This window comes from Rutilus rutilus (genome assembly GCF_951802725.1).
Source record: "Rutilus rutilus genome assembly, chromosome: 25".
Lineage (NCBI taxonomy): Eukaryota > Metazoa > Chordata > Actinopteri > Cypriniformes > Leuciscidae > Rutilus > Rutilus rutilus.
In genome coordinates, this window is record NC_140229.1 from 16197344 (window position 1) to 16223847 (window position 26504).

Here is a 26504-nt window from a genome sequence, read left to right on the forward strand (position 1 = left end):
TTGACCTCTGTCTGTTATTTCGATATTTTTTATTTTTTTTATGTAAATTTTACTCATTTTAAATGGTTACCTTTTAAGGAATTAATTTGATTAATTATTACTCAATTCTAATTTGTTCAATTTAATTAATAATATTGCTTGTAATCTGTTGCCACAATTTTATTGAGTAAATATAGCGTATTCATTTTTACTGACAAGCGAGGATTTAAAGGAAAAGGATTTTTTTTTTTAATTTTTAATTTTGTATCTCTATATATATAATATAGTGTTACTAAATAGTTTAAAAAAAAAATACACCCGGCCCACCTGGACCATCACTTGGCCCACCTTCCATCTCATATCTGGAGCCGGGCCTGTTAGTGATGATGTTTTTTTGTGTGTTTTTTTATAGAACTAATGAGCTAAAGACATTATTGGCCAGATCCTTCTGAGGTAAATGTAACATTAGTTCTTCACAGGTTGTTATACAAATGTTTTGGGGTTATGTATAATAAGTAAGGTACAGAAATAATAATAATAATAATAATGACAAATAATTTCATGAATATTTAAATCTGGTGCATTTCATAAGATTTGGATTTTAAAAATATGGCAAGAGAATATCAATGTTTTTTGTTTTCATTGATAATACTTAATACATTATCTGCAGATATTACATTATGCTTATTACATTTTGACTTATGAGTTGCAACAGGTGTGTTCATGTGTTGACAATAGCAGGAGCGATAACAGAATAACAGCTGACAGTTATGGAATTCTAATGCTGATAAAGCTGAGTGCTAATTAACAATTGAATAAATCATATGCATCCAGTAGTTCTCTAATATGCACATAGCACACATTTATTGAAATGTGTCGTTTAAAAAATAGTCTTCTCACAGATCCATCTAAACTCATAATTACATGGATAATCAGCCCATCCTGATGAATGAGTTAAAACACAGTCTTCCTCTTCTCCATTTGGCTCTCCAGACAGCCAGAACCTGCATCAACAGATCAGCATTAGATGTTCAGTGCTGCTTTCTGTGTGATATGATACTGACTGTGAAAATCATTTATTAGATATTAATCAGTTCAGTTCAGTGTTTTCTCACCCAGAGGTCAGTGTGCTTCCATCAACCCATTTCCATGTGTTCTCCACATCACTGTCAGTCAGACCAATCCAGGCTTCAGCAGAACCAGCCATGTTCCTAACAAAATCCTGAGCAGATGAAACAGTTGCACATTTATATCATAAACAGACAATAGACATTGCCCAAACTTATCTCCTTGCTTATCTGTGCATCCCTCTCTCCCTCCTCCCTTCCTTTCCCACTGATTCAAGTCACTAAATGTTCACTGAGAATATATCCTTGCATGTTTGGTATCATTTTATATGTCTAAGTGTGATTGGTAAAATGGTTCAGTCACAGGTATTATGAGAAAGACTGAAAACTGTTCTCTTTTTTTTCAGTAGTGTCTCTTCAAGATATCTGATCATTCTCTCCTCTCCCCCGAAACCAGGTGTAACTCCTAGTGAAAAAAATAAGCACAATTTATTTGTATGTACTTTAGTATAATTAAATGTATTTGTGGCACACTTTAAAATGGTAGCCTATGCTTAAAGTCTGTTAAATTGGATAACTAATTTTGTGCTAAATGCATTTTAGTTGTCCAAAAGCAGTGCTGAAGTTCAACTAAAGTTGTATTTAATATACTTGTTTGTGCTAAAGTGGAACAATTCCAAGTATTCTTAAATACAAGAGTAAATTTAAAGTGTACTTAAGTTTTGAAATGCAGAAATGCAAACTTCAAATGTATTTTGGTGACATTACAATTGCAATTCATTTACACTGTAAGATTGTTGAACATACATTAATATTATACTGATAACAAACTTTTAGTGATTTAAAAACACACTGCAATGGCATTTCAAGTAAACGTGAAGTATGCTAATATCATCATTATTGTGTGCCTCAAATAGGCTACAATAAAGTAATCTTTATAAATAATGGTACAGCTTAAGAATTTGCCTTTTACTGACATTTTACTGACACACCCCAGTATACCAGTAACTCGCTTATCCGGAGAACATCATTAAGACAATGGGAACAGATAAATGTACATTCGCTGCCACATATGCGCACTCGGTTTAACAGTTGCTCCACCACGCAGATATGCACCAAGCAAAACTGGGGTTACTTTATGTTCTTCCTTTACTTTTACAAGTACTGTTTTAAACCGATTTGTCCATCAATGACAGCACAAATTATATGGATTTAAAGACTGCAAATCGCAGAGAAAAGTCTCAATATAAGCGGTGCGTGACTGACGCTAAACTGAAAACTAAACACCTTTCACAGACAAGAAGGGTCACAAAGTGCTTCACAAAATTAAAATAACACACATAACATACAAAACCATATTGCTAGTTAAATGCTTGTCTAAAAAGATGTGTCTTAAGGTGTTTTCTAAAAGTTTCCACCGAGTCCAGAGCTCTCAAGGCTAATGGAAGTGAGTTCCAGAGCCTTGGAGCCACCACATAGAAAGCTTGATCACCTGTTAAAACGTGTTCTAGGAACAGTTAAAAGGTCTTGGCCTGAAGACCTCAAAGAACGACCAGAAGTGTATACGTGCAATATATCCTGGATGTAAGAGGGAGCTTGACCATGCAAGGCTCTAAAAGTAATGGTTAAGATTTTAAACTGTACTCTAAAACTAATTGGAAGCCAATGAAGAGCCTTAAGCATAGGTGTAATATGTGATCTCCTGTTGGTCTTAAACAAAAGTCTTGCAGCTGCATTCTGTACTTGCAGTTTATCCATGGAGGATTTGTTTAAACAAGTGTACAGTACATTGCAATAATCCAGACGAGAAAAAAAAAGCATTGACAAGCATCTCCATCTCTTTTTTAGAAACACATTTCACATTTCACATTTCACCAACACTGGGCATGCGCGTGCCGGTGTAAACACAACTTCATTGATAAAATTATCCCACTGGTTCTTAGCTGGTTCTTCCCGGGTTAACCCAAAACCGACGCTCCATGTACGGTCGATACCGCTGCACACGGGAATTGTCACAGATCGCTCGAATAATAGCTTGCCTCCGGCGCATGTAGGCAGTTATAGCATTGTAAAATGCAGAATTTACTTGCACAACAGCTGCTAGCAAAGATATACGCCATGACTGATGACACCCAATCATAGAGCCGTGCGTGAGCCTCTACTACGTCATCGTTTCTAAAGTCCTCCGTTTTGACCCGTCCACACTAAAACGCCCTCCGGAGATTCAAAACGAAAAACGGGTCGGCAGCGTTTCTAAACTTCTCCGTTTTGGGTCTCCGTTTTTGCCGTTTTAGTGTGGACGGGGGGTGCAAACGTAGCAAAAGGTCTCCGTTTTTAAACGAAAACGCAGTAGTGTGAACGGGGCCTTAGGAGTAATGTTGTCTGGGGCCAAAATCAGCACCTCAGTTTTGTCTGGATTTAGTTGCAGAAAGTTGTCTGCCATCCAGTTGTTAATGGAGGCTAAACAATTGTCCAACAAGGACAGTTTGTCCAGCCTATCAGGGCTAAAAGATAAATATAATTGAATATCATCAGCATAACAATGATAAGATATCTCTCCAAAACTACCAATAATCTTCCCGAGAGGAAGCATATACAGGCTGAACAGCAGGGGGCCAAGCACAGAACCTTGGGGCACACCACAGGACAAAGGAGCTGAGTCTGACATATATGTTCCTACGGACACAGAGAAACTCCTGTCTGAAAGATAGGAGGAAAACCAATCCAGAGCTGATCCAGTAATGCCCACAGTTGTTTTCAGTCTATCAATCAGAGAACATGAAAGTGCGTTAAACTTGAAGCTGTTGAAGAAATAAAGCCAGCAGGCACAACATTAAATATCATCTGCTGAATTTTTTTGCTTCCCTTTTAGTGCTCTCGGAACACTCTCACACACCACTGTGTGTCTCTGTCAGGTATGCATTTCTTACTCCTAGTCATCTTTGAGCAATTGATGATATGTATGGCTTCTAATTGTTTACTTGTGTAATTGGCATGATGCATTTTTACCTGACAAATAAAATGGTAATCCTGATTTATTCTGTATTATTTTGAAATCATTATAGTAGATTAAAGTGGAGTCTGGGGTTACCTGGATCATACCGAAGGACCAATTTATCTAGCACGGAGCACATCATCTGCGACCTTCCGATTTCTGACTATCAAGGATTTGGCAAGTCACAGTTTTTGTGACAATAAAAAATTACACTTTTTGTTATGAGCAAACAGGGCATGACCTGACACCCTGCATCCTCTGACCAAGATCAGAACTGACCAGTTTGTGTCCGTGAGCTGACGATTCGGCCGACATACAGCCTATAAGCAACACCGGGTCCCTAATGAATGGATAATTGAAAGTATGGGATACCCAGAATAATCAAAGATCTAAATTAAAGCATAATTAATATTTATGATTAGTTCCTAATTAGAAACACAATATAAATGTAATAATCATTAGAAATTGGAATCAGATTAAGAGCAGAGCTAAAGTAAAAGTGAAACTTTAGAGCGCTAAAGACATTCACACACTATACCTTCTTCACCCACACCGTTGGATTCCGTTGTTGAGCCGGCGGGAGGTTCTTACACACACACACACACACACACACACACACACACACACACACACACACACACACACACACACACACACACACACACTCACTTGTTCTTCTCTGTTGTTTATGATGATCAGATCTGCTCCTCTCTCTGTACAGTATATTCTGCTCTCAGTCCAGCTCTTCATCTCATACGGCATGTAGTAAAAACTGGATTTATAGTAAGTCCATCCATCTGTAAACAACCAGTTTAGCTGTTAGCTTTTTATTTGTATTAATATTTTTATATTATTATTACACTCACCTGTCTGTAACTTATAACAGATAGTAAACTCTTGGATTGTGTTCAGTGAAAGTTACTGAGAGCACAACCCAATTTCATCATCTTTTATGTCTGCTGTATAACAAATAACTACATGGACTAAAGAAACTTTACCAAGAATGATAAGTTCATTTCTTAGCTGGTCTCTCTCATTGGTCAGGTTTTTGCTCTTTATTCTTAGCCCATCTCTCTCTTCTGTGAGGTTGATAATGTTGGTTAGTAGCTGATCTCTCTCATTGGTCAGATTTTTGTTCTTGAATATTAGCTGCACTTTCTCTTCTGTGAGGTTGTTGATCTTGGTTAGTAGCTGATCTCTCTCTTCTATCAGGTTGGTAATGTTGGTTAGTAGCTGATCTCTCACTTCTGTGTAGTTTGTGCTCTTTGTATGGATGTGAACGCACAGCACTATGACTGCAGTCAGCAGAAGAACACACAGCAACACCAAACACACTGCAGCTGCTCTGGAGCTTCTGTTCCTCACAGAATCACTTCCTGAAAATAAAATATATGATTTGAATATCTTCTTTATAGTATTAAAAGGCCTTTAAAAAGTAGCCTACTGTTTGTGCCTTCAAATATTTATCAATACCTTTGTGCTATTATTTTAATGAGGAAAAGTATTAATTATTAAACTCTGTACCTGTAAGTTCAGGTGGCTGGAGTCTCGTTGCAATTGAGTGTCCTTTGTCTCTCGTGATTTTACCTCTTATTGAATCAGCATTTTCATAGATATCATCAGTCTTCATTTGTCTCGCTCCTCTATCCGTTTTCTGAGTCATACTTGTATTTACTTTCGAAAGGTTCCAGTGAAGGTGAGAGTGTTCTAAAATATAATCTTTTTTATTTTATTTGAGATAACAAATAAAGAAAATAACTAACTAATACTAGCAGCTGAGTTGAACCTTATTATATTCCCGATATATGTCCTGATGTGTGGAAAAGTATTTATATGTATAGGTACAGGAAGTTCAGCTCACCACAGAATGTCAGAGAGGCTTGTATTGAAATAAGTTTAATGATTATACCTGGAACCTGCCACTGTTTGATTATTCAAGATATTATGGCCAAACTTTCCAAAACTGATGTTTCTGGATGGTTGAACAATTATGTTCTTTGGCTCCAAAATTTCCTTCTGTAAGCCATGAAAACATAATTTGCATGGGATAATATAGGGGTGAAATAAAGGAACTTCAAACCACCACAGAAGGTTTTTTTTTTTTTTTTTTTTTTTCAAGTGTTTATGTAGAAAGGAACTGTTTTTTTGTGGAACCACAAAAGTACACTTTTTTTTTTTTTTTCACAGTGTGGATTGGGTCATTTGAATAGGATTTAAATGTATCAAGGCATAATCATTCAGTGTCTTTGTTTCAATGAATCAGGGGCTTGTTCAATTGGACAGTGGGTGCTGTTTGAAAACTTTTGCATCTTTTAACATGTTTATATTGTTGCTGGTACATCAACGGTCCAGACTGCTGATCAGTTTATGGTTTTAGCAGCGGCTGCATTTACACTCTGCACATAAGTTATTTGTTGATTTTCAAAGAGTTGGACTTAACCTGTTAACATAATTGTTCAACCTTCCAGAAACATCAGTTTTGGAAAGTTTGGCCATAATATTTTGAATAATCAAACAGTGGCAGGTTCCAGGTATAATCATTAAACTTATGTCAATACAAGCCTCTCTGACATTCTGTGGTGAGCTGAACTTCCTGTACCTATACATATTATCTTAATACATTCTTAATACACGATAATACACGATAAGTGTAAGTTGTACACTTAATACAAGATAATACATTAAGAACTACTGTCAGTAACTTTGGGGCCAAATCTGTTAAGGTACATCCAAACCAAAAGATCTTTTGGTGTCCCTAGTGCAGTTAGTTAAAAAGTATTTTTAAATAAAAAGAAATGCATCTTGTTTGTTTTAGGGATGTTTAGATTTTTATACTGGAAAATGAGTCAAAAATACTGCAGTATAAAATAGTACTTTTTTTTTTTTTTACTTATATAGTTCAAATTTTACAAAAAAAACTTCATGCCAATCTCATTTAGGGTCCATCACTGACTGTCAGCTGAATGTTTCAACAGTGACATCATGCAGCAATCAGATCTCTCAATGAAAAGATGTGCAGATGTGTTCCTTATACTCCCTGATGGTTATAGACTATGGCCTTGTCCACACTAATACGTTTTTGATTGAAAACGCATATCTTTCTCTCCGTTTTGGCCTTCCATCCACATTGAGACGGCATTTTCATTAATGAAAACAAAGTTTTTTGAAAACACTCTCCAAAGTGGATAAATTTGATAACGCTGTTGTAGTGTGCACTGTCAAAAAAGAGGTATTTAAAAAAGATGGCGTAAGTTTAGTCATGTGACGCATATTCAGTGGCGTAGAGTAAATCCACAGCCCCAGCGTGTTTATTTGCGGGGAAATAGAATTGTAGTAGCTAATAGCCTATTAATTTAATAATAAAAGTAATAATAATAGTGTAATTGGCCTACATTAATTGGAAATGTCAAATCCTCTTGAGAAGTCCAATAGCTGTTGCTTATCTTCTGATCATTGTCTATCGGCGGCGGCGCATCGCGTCTATCGACTGATCATTGTCTATCGGCACAATGAGATCATAAGATGATCTTATGGAAAGTACTCCATGCCAATCTCTAGGTATGGTGAAGGCTATGTGATGATGTGGGGCTATGTTAATTCCAAAGGCCAAGGGAACTTTATCAGGATGCATAGTATCCTGGATCCATGAAGTAACTGGCCTTTAAAAATAAAAATCTGCCTGCCTCTATGGGAATTTAACATAGGGGTGTCCAGACTTATGCACCCTGTATTTTAAGGAAGAACATTTATTTATTTACGATACATTATTCATTCACAAAGAAAATTGGTGTCCTTAAAGGCTGGATTTTTCCTAATTTTTTTAATTAAGGCATTAAGTTCAATTTCCAAAAGATGATTTTTTATTCCTCTTTTTAGTCAACTTTAGCATGGCTGTCTAAACTTATGCATAGCACTGTACATGAGAGCAGTTGCCTTTTAGACCAAACATATGTGTGTGAGTGAGTGCGCATCAGTGAATGGTGAGATATTTTGCTAAATAAAATGATCCTGTCAGAAGAATTCCGCGATAACTTTATTATTTATTTTTCTCAGTGAGCTTTTGTGAGGTTTTACGCATGCGCAGTGAGGTGAATTTAGCGTTTTCCAAAAGTTTCTCATCCACACTGAAACGTCAGAAAACGCCTGAAAACGCTAGTGTGGACGGAGAGCGTTTTTAAACGAAAACGCCGTTTTCAAATGTATCTGGATGAATGTAGACGTAGCCTATGGGTGCTTCTCAATACTCAAATTGATGCTTCCTCGTTTCCTTCGTCCTCCAGCCTGTGACCCGGAAACTGATCGTACTCAGCCATCTTGAAGTACATCTCAATTCTCTAATTGCACCGCATGGAGGCAGTGACCGCAGATACACAATGAGGAGTGAGGAAGCTTCCCGAGGAGTCATAAGCGAGGATACACCGGTGTATCCTTTCCTTGCATCCTAAATGGGTGGAGCTAAGATGCGAGGAGAGGAAGTGAGGGAAGAAAATGAGAATGCACAAATAAGAAATGAGAAGCACCCTATTGCCACTTGCAGTCGGGGGCGGAACTGAAAATGGAACCGACAAGTCGGACACTTACTGCTGCCCATACAGGGTTTTTCCTGCACTGACATTTTTTGAGCGGCCGCCATAACACATTTTTCTTCCACCAAAGCCTTATTTGATCAGTCATTATGATTTATGAGCGATGACTGCTGCGCTTGTGATAGGGCGCATATTAACCGAGGGAGAGAATGAGCAAGGCCCCGATCACACAAAACGCGTTTTTCAGGTTCAAAAACGCGAGGCGCACAGCACTGCCCCGATTACTCAGAACGAGCAGTGCACTGCGTTTTTTATGTTGCTAGGCAACCATCAAAACAGCAGGACAGCCAAGTCAAGTAAACGTTAAATCAGCCTTTTATTAACTTTATTTACTTTCTGTTAACATTGTGGTAGTTACGATTCGTGAAGTCGTTAAGCTTCTGGTAACCCGCAAGAGCACCACAAGTTTATCCTCCATCATCGCACTGTCCAGGCGTTCAAAGCAACTGTAGCTTTCATCACTACAACGGAAGGCCCACCTCTCCATTCATTCGATTGGACAGTGGAAAAAAAGCATGATGATGTTGGGCTTTTTTTCCGCTTGGAGTTTCTTTTTTTTCAACTGCAAAAATGTGAGGCGCAGCTGGCGGTAAAACGTGAGGCGCGTGGGGCGCATAAATTGCGCGCAGAACGCTCACTGCCATAGGAAAACAATTAAAAAAAGATGCCTCTCACTGCAAAAAACGTAAGGACATTGGTAAAAGGCAGATTTAAAAAAAAAACTTTTTGAAAAGATTTTTGAATCTGGTCGGTCATGTCAAAAGTAATATCCATTGTTCTTACTCTCACACTAGTTATCAGCTTTATATCTTTTGTCAATTTGTCTAGTCCAACCAGTTGGGCAGAGTGAGTGTATGTCAAACTATTTGAACTTGAATTTGAAATATACACACACCGTTTTAAATATGTTACATTTGGTGGGGGGAGTTATTAAATAATTATCACATTTCCATTTGTGTGCTGTCATAGTCTTGATTTCTTATAAAATGTGGGGGAAAAAATGTTTTAGTAATAAACAATGAGTAGATGTGTATTAAAATAAAATAGATGTTTTATTTTAAATTTAGTTTATTGCAGAATAACAATAAAACAAAAAGCTGCCAAAACTTCAACAAGCAAATATTCTCAACACAATACTTGAAGAGATAGTTCATTATTTATGATGATGCTTTTATACTAGGTTTGCATCTAAAAAAAAAAAAAAAAAAAATGCTTGAACCATTCAAATTCAATTTTTATTTTTAGATGAACTTTAATGTTTATCGGGTAAGGGATGTGTTTGTAAAGCACTATTTACATTAGATCAGGGGTGCCCAGTCCTGCTCCTAGAGGATAGAGGGCTTTGAGACCCAACGCAAATCTCACGAGAGCGGGTGGTTTTACCTTTGCTGCAGGTGGAAGTGGGTGATCATATAATACAAGGCTGGTCCTGCGATTTGCCGCTTAACAAGAAAGGAGTCAACAAATAAAGTTCACCTCAGTCAATTAGTAACATTTTCTTCATGCATAGCAGGCTAGGCCAAGTGATTCATGTTTTTTAGTATTATTTATTTTCTTTTTGCTATATGTTAATTATCTAGGCTACATAAATGCCTGTGAGGTTTTTATTTCCTATTTATTTTATTTTTTATTTAGTTTGTTTTATATTTCATTTGTTTAATATTTATTTGTTTTATAAGTTATTCAATGAAATATAGTGCCTTGTTAGGTTACCATAGTTGAACTATTATGGTTAGTTGTGTGTGAGTTGTTACGCATATGTTTAAATTAGTTTTAACAGTTGATAGAGTTTTAAAAGGCTAATAAAAAGCTGGCTGAATGCGTTTGTCATTTGTGGACTAGCACTACATTATCTTATGGTCAGTTTATGTAAATGTTTTTAACGTCTTGTGTCATTTTTTCACAATTTCTACAAGCTACATCTACATATAATTACAACCCTAGTGAATAACTGTACATGGCGAATTAAGTTGTATACGTATGCCCTACAATACATAAATCTGTGATTTCTGAAGAATCATTTTGTTATTTGCAAAACAAATGTTGAGGTGTCTCATCCATCAGCTGATCTGAAATGATCTACTGTAATGAAGATGAACGTAACTTTTAATAAACTTTTTTTTTATATATATATATATATATATATTTAGGGTGTTTGCGTTGTAAGAAGGGATACTCGCTAGGTACTGTTTTCTCATTAAAATCCTATGATTTCCTTTTCATTTAATAGAATGTTAATTCAAATGGGAATACTAATATGGCTGGATGGTGGCTTCACTTTTATGACATCAATCCAGTCATTTATATAAATCAGTGGGGCGTCCTATAGGAACAAGGTTGAGAAACACTGCTTTAGATGATAATCAGTTATTACAAAAGTTTTGTTCTGTTAAACAGATGTGTGATGTTCCTATGGTAGTGTGAGTTGTGAAATACTCTTCTCACAGATCCATTGAAAAACTGAATTACATGTTAAATCAAGCCATCCGGATGAAGTTGGCCACCTTTGGTTACGATCCGCAGTCAGAGCACAGTTCTCTACTGTACCTCCATTAGGCTCTGTTTGAAATCCAGATGAAGTGCCCCAGAAGCTGAAAATACAGATCAGCATTAGATGTTCAGTGCTGCTTTCTGTGTGATATGATACTGACTGTAAGAATCATTTATTAGATAATAATCAGTTCAGTGTTTTCTCACCCAGAGGTCAGTGTGCTGTTATCAACCCATTTCCATGTGCCCTCCACATCACTGTCAGTCAGACCAATCCAGACTGCAGCAGAACCAGCCATGTTCTTAACAAAATCCTGAACAAATGAAATGGTTGCACATTTATATCATAAACAGACAAAATATGCATTTCATCTGTCCATCTCTTATTTAGCTATCACACACACACACAATCTCTCACTCACTTGTTTTTCTTTGTTGTTTATGATGATCAGATCTGCTCCTCTCTCTGTACAGTATCTTCTGCTCTCAGTCCAGTTCTTCGTCTCATTCGACATGTAGTAAAAAATGGATTTATAGTAAGTCCATCCACCTGTAAACAACCAGTTCAGCTGTTAGCTCTTTATTCCCATTACACTCACCTGTCATTAACTTATAATAATAGATAGTAAACTCATAGATTATGAACACTGAATGTTACTGCACAACCCATCTAAATCATATTTTAAAAATGTCTGCTGTATAGAAAATAACTACATAGATTAAAGAAACTTTACCATAACTCTGAAGATAATTTCTTAGCTGGTCTCTCTCATTGGTCAGGTTTTTGTTCTTTATTCTTAGCCCATCTCTCTCTTCTGTGAGTCTGGTATTGTTGGTCAGTAGCTGGTCTTTCTCTTCAGTGAGGTTGGTAATGTTGGTCAGTAGCTGATCTCTCTCTTCTCTGAGTCTGGTATTGTTGGTCAGTAGCTGATCTCTCTCTTCTGTGTAGTTTGTGCTCTTTGTATGGATGTGAACACACAGCACTATGACTGCAGTCAGCAGAAGAACACACAGCAGCCCCAAACACACTGCAGCTGCTCTGGAGATTCTGTTCCTCACAGAATCACTTCCTGAACACCACAGATATGATGTTATTTTATTTTATTTTTTTTATCAATTTAACACCGCACACATCAACTGAAAGTATTAAAAAACGAAGTGAATTATTAATCTCAGTACCTGTGCATTCAGATGTTTTAATTTGCGTTGAGTCCGTGATCTCTTTTCCAGTTTTACCTTTAATAACGTCATCATTTTCGTAGATCTCATCAGTTTGTCCATTTCTGTGCATTTTGCAGGTTGTACTCCTTTCTATATTTTTATATAGAAAAATATATACTTTCAGACAGTTTCAGTGTCGTCTAGATGCCAACAAACTAACTCTAGTTTCTCTCCTGCAGTGGACTGTGTTCTGTTCCTCAACTGTGTTTATATGTCAAGTATTTATGCAGAAAGGAACTGTTTATTTGTGGAACTTGTATAAAGGAACTTCAAACCACCACAGAAGTACACTATTTTTTCTCAACAATGTGGATTTTGAGTTCATTTTAATGGGATTTAAATACACATATTAAAGAGAAATCATTCAGTATCTTTGTTTCAATTCATTCCTGTTCATTTTGACAGTGGGTGCCGTTGGAAAACTTCTGCAGCTTTTTAAATGTTTATATTGTTGCTGGAACATCAAAAGTCCAGACTGGTGATCAGTTTATGGTTTTAGCAGCGGCTGCTTTTAAATGCTCTTCAATAATTGTGAGTTATTTGTTGATTTTCAAGGAGGTGGACTTAAAAGAACTACCGTCAAGTCCTTTTTATTCATATCTGTTTAGGTTCATCCAAACCAAAAGATCTTCTGGTGTTCCTAGTGCAGTTGGCTAAAATATTTTTATTAATTAAAAAGAGTCATCTAAAGACATCATTCTTGATATAGTATCCAAGCCACTCATAACATAATTTTGATTATGTAAACCAACAACATTACAATTTAGCTTTCTGTACTTTATTTAAACAAGCATTCATTACAGCAAAAAAAAAAAAAAAGATTGACAGTTAGGTTATAGTCTATATTGTCTTTAATTAATCAGTTCAATGTTCTAAAGGTAATGACGATAAGGAGGCTTCACTTTAACTTTACTCTGTCCACAGTGTCAACAACTCTCATATCAGCATAATACATATAATGTATATAGCGAAATAGACAACGTTTTTGGCTTGTCAGATCACTCTTGATGACACTGTGCATCACTTTTTTATATAAAAGATTTACTGAACCAATGATGATTCTAAAAAAGAAAATATGACCGGTAGTCTACTGTTGCTGGAGGAACAAACACAACTTTAATGCGTAACTGATTGACAGATAAACTGCGCGCTCTTATTTCAGTGCTGTTTTTAATTTGAGCTTACAGTTTGTACATTAGGTTAAAGTAAAAGAGGGTAAACTTTATTATTCAGCTGAACTGGTCATGTAGACTGTTTCAAACACTTTCCTTACTCCATCCACGCACTAAATACACTTCCTTGAAAGAGTGCAGTTTTCTAAAGCGTTTGCTTTGACTTCTCGGGTAATGTTTTCAGATGTGGCCACAACAACAGTGGTTACATATTAATATATTTTAATTGTTTCCATGCCCTTGGTTACAGATATAGTGGTATGTGTTTTCCCCCATTTTACACTGCTTGATCAATCAGCACTGAATAGTAACTGAACGTGAAACATGTTTTTTTGGCGTTGTATGGAAGTAAATTGTGAAAAAGTCTTTTTAAATTGAATTGTGAGAATATATACGTTTGATATGCACAAGGTTACAGGGTTTCTTGTTGTGAAAGGCTTCTGAGGTGGTTGATATATTTAAACCAAAACCATAGAAGGAACTATTGGGATCCGTTCTCAGGATCTATTGATTATTTTATTACTGATATGCCAAAAGTTAGCAACTGGTTGTTTTAGCTATAAATGGTTTAGTAAAAATATATAGATATCTTTGTAGATAAATATAACTTGTGCCTGATTGTATGTACATACAATTGTATGTAAATTGTATTAGAAAAATGTAAGTTTTAATATAGGCACTATTTGCACTAACTGAAAAACATTAGTAACTAATTACACTGTGCAAATAACAAACAATATTTTTTTTGCACTAAGTGTGAATAGTGACAGATACTATTTGCACCTCAGTGTATTGTAGTACATATCATAGTATAAAAAAACAACATATTCAGATATGATAATATATCTAAAGGCCTATAAGTCTATTCATTTACCGGCAGGCACTTTATTTCACCTTTTCAAATAATTTCTTCAAGTTTATGTAAAATAAACATTTTGTTTCCTAATCCTAAATGGAGAACTTGTTCGTATATGCATTCACCTTTACTATTTCTTTAAAAAATGATGATCGTGTCGGTAAGTACTCAGTGAATCCTTAAATTATTTTTACAACACTGGCAAAGATCGTTTACACTCTTCTTCTTCTTCTACTTCTTCCAGCATGCCTGCAGTTGAGTTCTGTTGACAAATATGGATCACTAAACATATGTCACTTACTCCGTTGCTCTGATTGGTTGTAGGTCTGTCCAATTGAGTGCAGAGGCATTTTCCTTCCTGGTTCGGTTGAAACACGCCCCATAATCACAGCCTAATGGAGCAGTATCAGACTCTTTTTTTTTTTTCTTTTTTTTTTATTGCTCAAACGTAAACATCAGTATACAAAGTATACAAAGCATACAACTTAACATTACCCTTGCCAGGGGGATAGACATCACATACATTCAAACAAATTGTAAGTTATACAAATATTTCTAGTTTTCATAGCCTTTTTGTTCAATGAACCACTAATTAATTTTATATACGATAACATATCACAATAAAAATGTTTAAAGGCCGGGTTTTGTTTTATATATTTGCATTTGTGGATATAGAATTTAGCTTGCACAATTAATAAGTTTATAATAAAGAACATTTCTTCTTTACTTTGTTTTCTAAAAAAACAAAACACAACATTTCCCCACTTCAAAGTAAAGTCCTTGTAAAGTTCTTTCATAATAAAACTGCAGAAGTCCTTCCAGAAGGTTGTGGAGTGTGTGCAGATCCAAAAAAGGTGCTGGGTGGTCTCAGGGTGATTTCCGCAAAAAGAACAGTTCACATCAATGTCCCTTTTGAATTTCGTCATATAGTGGTTAGCAGGGTAGTACTTATGAATAATTTTAAAATAAATTTATTTGACCTTGTTTGTAACAAAAAACTTATTGGGAATTGTCCATACTTTTTTCCAATTAATATCATTTAAAAAAGAATTCCAGTATGAAACAACATGTGGAACAGATATCACTTCTTTCTGAAACAAAGACCGTACATATTTATTGTTATTTCTAGAAGAGGTCAGACAAATTTTACCTATATCTGAATCGATTGGATTGTAGAAAGGAACAGAAGAGAAATTAAAATCAACACTTCTAAATAGTATTTTGACACCAGAAGGTATAGCATCATATACTATTGCATATTCTTTCGGTGTAGCTGGAAACTTATAGGTGTTTAAGAATTCTGTATAAGACATAAGTTGTCCATCACTATTGAACAGTTGAAACACTAAAATAAAAGTTTCTCAATCCAGTTAGAAAAAAATAATGACTTATTCTTATACAAAATATCTCGGTTGTTCCATATAATATATTTATGGGAAGAAAAGTTGTGCTTATATATGAGGAACCATGCTAACAAAACTTGTTTGTGAAATAAAGAAAGCTTTTCCGGTATTTTGTCTACATTGTAATTGCAACCTAATATGAAACTCAAACCACCAAATCTAGAAAATATATAGTTAGGAATAAAATTCCAAATGGAAACAGGATTTTTAAGAAAATGTTTGGCCCAGTTGATTTTAAAAGTATTGTTTAGAGTAGCAAAGTCTAACACATTTAGCCCACCATGTTCATAGTTATTCATTATAACATTTTTCCTGATGTAATGTATTCTTCCAAAGAAAGTTAAATAGCATACAATCGATATCCTTACAAGTTTTGTTGTCTACATAAGAGCTGCATATGTTAGTCGAGACAAGCCTTCTGCTTTTGAGAGCAAGACTCTCCCTCTTACTGTTAAGTCTCTCTTCAACCACTGATTTAATTTAGTTTGTGTTTTTTTAATAAGCGGTGGAAAGTTTAATAAAATTCTTCTCTTTTCATCTTTACAAAATATTAAGCCTAAATAATTTGCTTCCTTGCGGTTGGGAATCTTACAAATATTCAGATCCTTACAATCTTTGACAGGTAATAATTGACATTTGCTTAAATTTAAGGTCAAGCCAGAAGCTGTGGAGAATAGCAGTATCAGACTCACATTCTGACTAGAATCTGAGTATGATGACATCAGCCTAATAGTTATTGTGTCTTTTTTCAATTTATCTAGTCCAACCAAGCAATGGTGGGAGGAGTTTGGAGTTTCACTCTAATAATAATTTCTACAAATAATTTTCACCTTCATGTTTTTCTGTAAAAGTTTTGATTACTTGTATCGTTTTTTTTTTTTTTATATATATATATAATAATGAATGAGTAGATGTGTGTATTCAAAACAAAGAGATGTTTTATATTAAATTTAGTTTATTGCAAAACAACAACGTTTTCAAAACATCAACAAGCACATTTTCTCAATAAAAGACTTTAGATATAGTTTTTTCTATATAGGATAATTTTACAATATTTTAGCATTTTTTTTTAAAAAGTGGTCTATTCAAAATGTACAAATACATATACATTACCATATGTTTGTGTAATACATGTGTATGAAATTACCCATGAATATTTATTTAAATATAATATAAATGTATTATTAATTTAATTAATATAATCATCTTTTTTTAAAGGACTAAACTGAGAGATTGATGTCTGTTGTGATGTTTTTATTCTTTTCATAAAGATGTTTTTGTGATTTCTTTTTATTTAAAGAAATTAAATAATTAAAGGATTAAAATATACTAAAGAAGAAATAATAACGGTAAAAAGTCCTAGGTCTAATTATGGCCTATACAGTAGTCAACATTTGAAGTGGATCAAAACCTTTCACCAAAGTTATACATGAATTTTGAACAATATCCATTCTTGTCGGCAACTTTGATGAACTTTTTTGATCCACAAATGTTGACTCTGTAGTTGTGAAATAATCCATCTAAACTCTTTGTAAATAATATTTTATTTAAAAATATGCACACATTCACTCTTGTTTGTATGTCTAATATGTTAAAAAAAAATGTTAAAAAGTAAGTGTTGTCTCGTCATTCAGTGATAAATGACATAATTTAAATGATTGCATATTTTCAATTCAAAATGGTGAAATTGCATTAAAAAGTTGAATAGTTTTGTGTGCATCGTTAAATACATCCATCTTAAAACTTTTGTCAGATATTAAATGTTTAGCTACTAATATCCTGCCACACACACACTCTTTCACTTTAAAAACTAAAAGTGTTTCATTGGAATTCACATTAATCTTCAGTGAACATTAAGCCCCGCCTTCTTTGATCTGATTGGGCCATCATTTTGACATAGACGAGTGCTTTTAGACCGTTGAGGCAGAAACGCCTAAAATCGCTTTAGATGATTTAGTTATTACAGAAGTGTTGTACTGTTAAATGTGTCAAAAAGGTGTGTGATGTTCCTATGGCAGTGTGAGTTGTGAAATACTCTTCTCACAGATCCATTGAAAAAGTGAATTACATGTTAAATCAAGCCATCCGGATGAAGTTGGCCACCTTTGGTTACGATCCGCAGTCAGAGCGCAGTTCTCTACTGTACCTCCATTAGGCTCTTTTGGACCTCCAGCGAAAGTGCCCCAGAAGCTGAAAATACAGATCAGCACACTGTAAAAAATTTGTAACACTCCCAAATCAAAAATTTAAATTGACCGATAACATCTAAATTTTTCAATTGGCCCAAGTGAAATTCTGTAAATTCTAAAATTAAATGTACAGATTTTCACTTGGGCCAATTGAAAAATTTAGATGTTATCGGTCAATTGAAATTTTTGATTTGGGAGTGTTACAAATTTTTTACAGTGCATTAGATGTTCAGTGCTGCTTTCTGTGTGATATGATACTGACTGTAAGAATCATTTATTAGATATTAATCAGTTCAGTGTTTTCTCACTCAGAGGTCATCAGTGTGCTTCCATCAACCCATTTCCATGTGCCCTCCACATCACTGTCAGTCAGACCAATCCAGACTGCAGCAGAACCAGCCATGTTCTTCACAAAATCCTGAGCAGATGAAACAGTTGCACATTTACATCATAAACAGACAATAGACATATTTCATTTAACCATCTCTCATTTGGCGACTAAACACCATAATGCACATAAAACTCCCACTCACTTGTTTTTCTCTGTTATTTATGATGATCAGATCTGCTCCTCTCTCTGTACAGTATCTTCTGCTCTCAGTCCAGTTCTTCGTCTCATTCGACATGTAGTAAAACCTGGATTTATAGTAAGTCCATCTACCTGTAAACAACCAGTTCAGCTGTTAGCTCTTTATTCCCATTACACTCACCTGTCAGTAACTTATAACTACGGAGCCCGGGAAGTCACCTGTGGGAGAACAATCCGTGGCGACGATTTTGCAATCCGCCCGCTCAGTTTATAAACCGTAGGCCTACTCACGAATTCTCAAACCGTTCCCTCGGTTTAACAAATCGTGCCCACGGATTAATAAACCGTACCCACGAGTTTCTAATCCGCACTCTCAGATTTGTAAACCCTGCTTTCAGTTTTTGCAATCTGTACCCACAAATTCATAAACCGTGCCCACGCTTTCGCAATCCGTTCCCACGGGTTTGTAATCCGTACTCACGGATTTGTGGCTCACTCTCATTTTAGAAGAACACATTGTTAACGAATCTTATTGTATATTGTTTTATTGAATATTAAGTGGAATACATCAAATTGACATATGTCTGCATGCTTAAAGTGATTCTCAATTGTAGCGGCGGGTATGGGTGGAATATACGATTTAATATGAATGACGTGCATCAAAATCTTTTGTTTATTTGTGATAATCTTAGCACTTTATTATTATTTTCTAACCTGTATTATGACTGATATTTGACGAATTGCTTTGTTCATTTTTTTGTAAGTTTTGGACAAAAGCGTGCGTCTTCTAAATATGTAGCCTAAAATGTAATAATTATAATAATTATAATAATAATAATTATTATTATTATTATTATTATTATTATTATTATTAGTATTAGTATTAGTATTAGTATTAGTATTAGTATTAGTATTATTTGAGTTAATAACTATAAATGAGTTCACTTAAGACAGTAATATGTTTATCATAAAATAATTTATGAATGCTTTATTTTTAAGCAAAAATTATGCAAAAAATGTAGGCCTATTTTATCCAAAACTGTAAAAGGTTAGGTTATAGCCTATAATAATAAAGCATTGATAAATTATTTGATGACAAACATATTACTGTATTACTAAGTGAACTCGTTTATAGTTCATTTATAACTCAAATAATAATAATAATAATTATTATTATTATTATTATTATTATTATTACATTTTAGGCTACATATTTAGAAGACGCACGCTTTTGTCCAAAACTTACAAAAAAATGAACAAAGCAATTCGTCAAATATCAGTCATAATACAGGTTAGAAAATAATAATAAAGTGCTAAGATTATCACAAATAAACAAAAGATTTTGATGCACGTCATTCATATTAAATCGTATATTCCACCCATACCCGCCGCTACAATTGAGAATCACTTTAAGCATGCAGACATATGTCAATTTGATGTATTCCACTTAATATTCAATAAAACAGTATACAATAAGATTCGTTAACAATGTGTTCTTCTAAAATGAGAGTGAGCCACAAATCCGTGAGTACGGATTACAAACCCGTGGGAACGGATTGCGAAAGCGTGGGCACGGTTTATGAATTTCTGGGTACAGATTGCAAAAACTGAAAGCACGGTTTACAAATCTGAGAGCACGGATTAGAAACTCGTGGGTACGGTTTATTAAGCCGAGGGAACAGTTTGAGTATTCGTGAGTACGGTTTATAAACTGAGCGGACGGATTGCAAAACCGTCGCCACGGATTGTTTTTTTTTTTCTCCCACAGCTGACTTCCCGGGCTCCGTATTAACAGATAGTAAACTCAGATTGTGTACACTGGAAGTTACTGAGAGCACAAATCAGCTACATCGTGCTTTAAAAATGTCTGCTGTATGAAATAACGACAAACAAAAGAAAATTTACCAAGAATCATAAGTTCATTTCTTAGCTGGTTTCTCTCATTGGTCAGGTTTTCAATTTTGGAAATTAGCTGGTTTCTCTCATTGGTCATGTTTTCATTCTTGGAGATGAACTGTTGTCTCTCTTGAGTGGACGTGACACACAGCACTATGACTGCAGTCAGCAGAAGAACACACAGCAGCCCCAAACACACTGCAGCTGCTCTGGAGCTTCTGTTCCTCACAGAATCACTGCCTGAACACCACAGATATGATGTTATTTTCTTTATTTATCAATTTAACACCGCACACATCAACTGAAAGTATTAAAAAACTTAGTGAATTATTAATCTCAGTACCTGTGCATTCAGATGGTTTAATTTGTGTTGAGTCCGTGATCTCTTTTCCAGTTATACCTTTAATAACGTCATAATTTTCGTAGATCTCATCAGTTTGTCCATCTTTTCTGTGCATTTTGCAGGTTGTACTTCTTTCTATATTTTTATTTACACTTTCAGACAGTTTCAGTGTCGTCTAGATGCCAACAAACTAACTCTAGTTTCTCTCCTGCAGTGGAGTGTGTTTTGTTCCTCATCTGTGTTTATATGTCAAGTTTTTATGCAGAAAGGAACTGTTTATTTGTGGAAATGCTTCTATTATTTATGCAGAAAGGAACTTCAAACCACCACAGAAGTACACTATTTTTTTTCTCAACAGTGTGGATTTTGAATTCATTTTAATGGGATTTAAATACACATATTAAAGAGAAATCATTCAGTATCTTTGTTTCAATTCATTCCTGTTCATTTTGACAGTGGGTGCCAGATAAAGACGGATCTTAGCACTTACGAGGATTTTCTACGAGCGACTTTACGAACGTTCGTGTTCATTTCACGTGCGTTTCACAAAAATGCACTTAGCACGATCGCACGCAGCTGTGCTTTAAGTGCTACTTAAGAGTCGCTGTCCGTTTGTCAAGTGCTGAAATGTCACCTTGTAGAATGGCTCGTAATTGTAGCACACGCTTGTATTTTGAAATCTATAAAAAAAGCACAAACCTTCGGGTGGAGACACCAGCAAAATGGCTGAACCAAAAAAAAAAAAAAAAAAAAATTCTAAGAGAGGAGATTAATGTCATTTTATATGAGGTGGAGCTGTCCAAACGTATTATTTTCAGCAGGTTTAAGGGCAAAAATGTAGGAGGATATTGCTAGAAAACTGACTGCAACTAGGGGCATAAAAAGATCAGGGAAGGAGGTCAGGAAGAAGTGGCAAGCCTTGCTAAAAAGAAATGGGCACTGCAGAGGACAACATTTAATAAAACAGGTGGTGGGCCCAATCAGTCCTCCCTTTTTCCCAGCAGAGGAAAAAAGGCCTTGTCATTTGGCACAAGTGCTTCAGATGGCATTTGTGTTGGTATTGACATCCATGGAGGATCGGGGTAACTCAACCTGAGCCTGAGTCAGGTCCTTCATGCTCAGAGGAACTATCAGTTTCATCTGCCATCTCCAAGCACATCTCCTAGTCCTCCAAACAACCCTCCCAGGCCTCAGCCTCCATCTTCTGTTGTCCAGACTGCAGCCACACACCTCAGCAGTTTGAGAATCTTTGTAGTTGTAGTCAGGACATATGAGAGTGTCCTTATAGGGAGTAATAAGATGAGGAGGAGGAGGAGGAGGTCAAAGATGGCATGATGGGGCCACATGATGGCCAACCAAGAAATGCCCAATACATGGTACAAGTCATTGACAGATTTTTTTAGTTCATCCCTATTTTTCCCAGTCTTTGAAGCATATGTCATCTTTTATAAAAAATGTTGTTCATTCATTTAATTGAGATTAAAATGATTGGATTAAATTATTTATATTTTTTTGTTTTTGTTTTCTGCCCTTTTTAATTATTTAATTTAGAAATTCATTTAAACAAAAAAACGAGTAATAAAGTGTACAATAAACTTAAAGTACAATCAAAACCTTATAATTACATTTCACTGCCGGTTGTCCTGCAGGTGACCTTATAACTCTGTCTTCCTACGATGCACTTGGGGATTTACGATTACTCCAGAGCACCCGTAGATCTACGATGATTTTCAAGTGCTACTTAAGCTACGATGCTTTTGGGAAACAGACCATAATATTAAGATCAGTCGTACGATCGTTTTTACGATCTACTTAGGCTTACGATGCTTTTGGGAAACGCAGCCCAGACTGGTGATCAGTTTATGGTTTTAGCAGCGGCTGATTTTAAATGCTCTTCAATAATTGTGAGTTGTTGATTTTCAAGGAGGTGGACTTAAAAGAACTACTGTCAAAACCTTTTTATTCATATCTGTTTAGGTTCATCCAAACCAAAAGATCTTCTGGTGTAGCTAAAATATTGTATTAATTAAAAAGAGTTATCTAAAGACATCATTCTTGATATAGTATCCAAGCCACTCATAACATAATTTTGATTATGTAAACCAACAACATTACAATTTAGCTTTCTGTACTTTATTTAAACAAGCATTCATTACAGCAAAAAATAAATAAATATTGACAGTAAGGTTATAGTCTATATTGTCTTTAATTAATCAGTTCTGTAATGTTCTAAGTTAAAGGTAATGACGATAAGGAGGCTTAACTTTAAGGAGCATTCACCTTTACTATTTCTTTAAAAAATGATGATCGTGTCAGTAAGTACTCCGTGAATCCTTAAATTATTTTTACAACACTGGCAAAGATCGTTTACACTCTTCTTCTTCTTCTACTTCTTCCAGCATGCCTGCAGTTGAGTTTTGTTGACAAACATAAGTCATTTACTCCGTTGCTCTGATTGGTTGTAGGTCTGTCCAATTGAGTGCAGAGGCATTTTATTTCCTGGTTCGGTTGAAACACGCCCCATAATCACAGCCTAATGGAGCAGTATCAGACTCACATTCTGACTAGAATCTGAGTATGACAACATCAGCCTAATAGTTATCAGCTCTGTCTTTTTTCAATTTATCTAGTATTGAAAAATGTATCCAACCAGGCAATGGTGGGAGGAGTTTGGAGTTTCACTCTAATAATAATTTCTACAAATATTTTTCACCTTCATGTGTTTCTGTAAAAGTTTTGATTACTTATATCGTTTTTTTTATAATAATGAATGAGTAGATGTGTGTATTCAAAACAAAGAGATGTTTTATATTAAATTTAGTTTATTGCAAAACAACATTTTCAAAACATCAACAAGCACATTTTCTCAATAAAAGACTTTAGATATAGTTTTCTCTATATAGGATAATTTTACAATATTTTTGCTTTTTTTTTTTTAACTGGTCTATTCAAAATGTACAAATACATATACATTACCATATGTTTGTGTAATACATGTGTATGAAATTATCCATGCATATTTATTTAAATATAAATGTATTATTAATTTAATTAATATAATCATCTTTTTTTAAAGGACTAAACTGAGAGATTGATGTCTGTTGTGATGTTTTTATTTCTTTTCATAAAGATGTTTTTGTGATTTCTTTTTATTTAAAGAAATTAAATAATTAAAGGATTGAAAGATACTTAATGAAATAAAGAAGAAATAATAACGGTAAAAAGTCCTAGGTCTAATTATGGCCTATACAGTAGTCAACATTTGAAGTGGATCCAAACCTTTCATCAAAGTTATACATGAATTTTGAACAATATCCATTCTTGTCGGCAACTTTGATGAACTTTTTTGATCCACAAATGTTGACTCTGTAGTTGTGAAATAATCCATCTAAACTCTTTGTAAATAATATTTTATTTAAAAATATGCACACATTCACTCTTGTTTGTATGTCTAATATGTTTAAAAAAAATGTTAAAAAGTAAGTGTTGTCTCGTCATTCAGTGATAAATGACATAATTTAAATGATTGCATATTTTCAATTCAAAATGGTGAAATTGCATTAAAAAGTTGAATAGTTTTGTGTGCATTGTTAAATACATCCATCTTAAAACTTTTGTAAGATATTAAATGTTTAGCTACTAATATCCTGCCACACACACACTCTTTCACTTTAAAAACTAAAAGTGTTTAATTGGAATTCACATTAATCTTCAGTGAACATTAAGCCCCGCCTTCTTTGATCTGATTAGTCCATCATTTTGACATTGACGCTGTTAGACCGTTGAGGCAGAAACGCCTAAAATCGCTTTAGATGATTTAGTTATTACAGAAGTGTTGTACTGTTAAATGTGTCAAAAAGGTGTGTGATGTTCCTATGGCAGTGTGAGTTGTGAAATACTCTTCTCACAGATCCATTGAAAAGTTGAATTACATGCAATATCAAGCCACCCGGATAAAGTTGTCCACTTTTGGTTACGATCCGCAGTCAGAGCACAGTTCTCTACTGTACCTCCATTAGGCTCTTTTGGACCTCCACCTAAAGTGCCCCAGAACCTGAAAATACAGATCAGCATTAGATGTTCAGTGCTGCTTTCTGTGTGATATGATACTGACTGTAAGAATCATTTATTAGATATTAATCAGTTCAGTGTTTTCTCACTCAGAGGTCAGTGTGCTGTTATCAACCCATTTCCATGTGCCCTCCACATCACTGTCAGTCAGACCAATCCAGACTGCAGCAGAACCAGCCATGTTCTTCACAAAATCCTGAGCAGATGAAACAGTTGCACATTTACATCATAAACAGACAATAGACAAATTTCATCTAACCATCTCTCATTTAGCGACTAAACACCATAAATGCACATAAAACTCTCACTCACTTGTTTTTCTCTGTTGTTTATGATGATCAGATCTGCTCCTCTCTCTGTACAGTATCTTCTGCTCTCAGTCCAGTTCTTCGTCTCATTCGACATGTAGTAAAACCTGGATTTATAGTAAGTCCATCTACCTGTAAACAACCAGTTTACCTGTTAGCTCTTTATTCCCATTACACTCACCTGTCAGTAATTTATAACAGATAGTAAACTCTTGGATTATGAACACTGAATGTTACTGAGTGCATAACCCAACTACATCATATTTTAAAAATGTCTGCTGTATAGAAAATAACTACATAGATTAAAGAAACTTTACCAAGAATCATAAGTTCATTTCTTAGCTGGTCTCTCTCATTGGTCAGGTTTTTATTATTTATGCTTAGCTGGTCTTTCTCTTCTGTGAGTCTGGTATTGTTGGTCAGTAGCTGATCTCTCTCTTCTCTGAGTCTGGTATTGTTGGTTAGTAGCTGATCTCTCTCTTCTGTGTAGTTTGTGCTCTTTGTATAGATGTGAACACACAGCACTATGACTGCAGTCAGCAAAAGAACACACAGCAACACCAAACACACTGCAGCTGCTCTGGAGCTTCTGTTCCTCACAGAATCACTTCCTGAAAAAGGCAGACATTATGCTATCTATTTTCTTCTTCACTTTTATAAAGTAAACATATTATCAGTTCATCTCAGTTACCTGTGTGTTGAGGTGTTTGGGTTTTCGCTGTTTGGGTGTCGAAGTCCTCCGTGTCTTTCTTATGTTTCATGTCTCTTACAGCCTCAGCAGTGATGTAGATATCAACTGTCTTCTCTATTCTGTCTTCTAATTCCATCATTGAACCTTTATCCATACCATCATTCACAAGCCCAGACATTCTTAGTGCAGTTTGGATGTATTGGAAGTCAAATCTAACTAACTAATATCTCACCCGAAGTGCATTTTTGTGCTCCTGATGTCTGTCTGTGTGTCTGTGGTAATATTTCATGTATTTATGTAAAAAGGAACTTGCAACGTGTAGGAAGTTAACATACATGTCACAATTTTCTGCAATGCGATTGGTTAACTTGAAGCAGTGACATGTTTAGTGTGGCTGTGCAGCACCTTTTATTAACAAATGCTATATATATATATATATATATATATATATATATATATATATATATATATATAATACAGTAACACTTTCTCTCAGACTGTCTATCAGTATCAGGGGAAAATACTTTACAAACTTCAACTTCTCATTCCATTGTCAGATGATCAAGCACATAAGACAGATGAACTCAAATTATGATTTTGGGGAAGCAAATGCTCTTAATTTCTCTTTTATTCAATTGCTCAATGGCATGTGACTCATGGGTTCATTTAAATCAAACAGATATTGAACGCACACAGTGTCAGACATTC

At 35.0% G+C, this 26504-nt stretch overlaps 2 protein-coding genes across 13 annotated transcripts in view; one reads left to right on the forward strand and one right to left on the reverse strand.

Moving 5' to 3' along the window:
• Positions 1-26504, forward strand: part of cadm2a (cell adhesion molecule 2a) — a 434133-nt gene that overhangs the window by 288208 nt on the left and 119421 nt on the right. The gene's annotated exons all lie outside the window — the stretch shown is intronic.
• LOC311285360 (uncharacterized protein) lies at positions 651-26022 on the reverse strand. Of its 3 annotated transcripts, none has more exons than XM_084400984.1 (5): positions 25797-26022; positions 5040-5417; positions 4711-4838; positions 1095-1201; positions 651-983 (listed from the first exon to the last, which is right to left on the reverse strand). In XM_084400984.1, the coding sequence occupies exons 1-5, from the start codon at positions 25972-25974 to the stop codon at positions 860-862; spliced, it is 915 nt and encodes a 304-aa protein (XP_084257110.1). In that variant the 5' UTR covers positions 25975-26022; the 3' UTR covers positions 651-859. The 3 variants fall into 3 exon arrangements, with proteins under 3 accessions (XP_084257110.1, XP_084257112.1, XP_084257111.1); XM_084400985.1 differs by lacking the exons at positions 651-983; positions 1095-1201; positions 4711-4838; positions 5040-5417 and adding exons at positions 23535-24780; positions 24887-24993; positions 25110-25237; positions 25423-25716; XM_084400986.1 differs by lacking the exons at positions 651-983; positions 1095-1201; positions 4711-4838; positions 5040-5417 and adding exons at positions 11217-11431; positions 11540-11667; positions 11852-12187.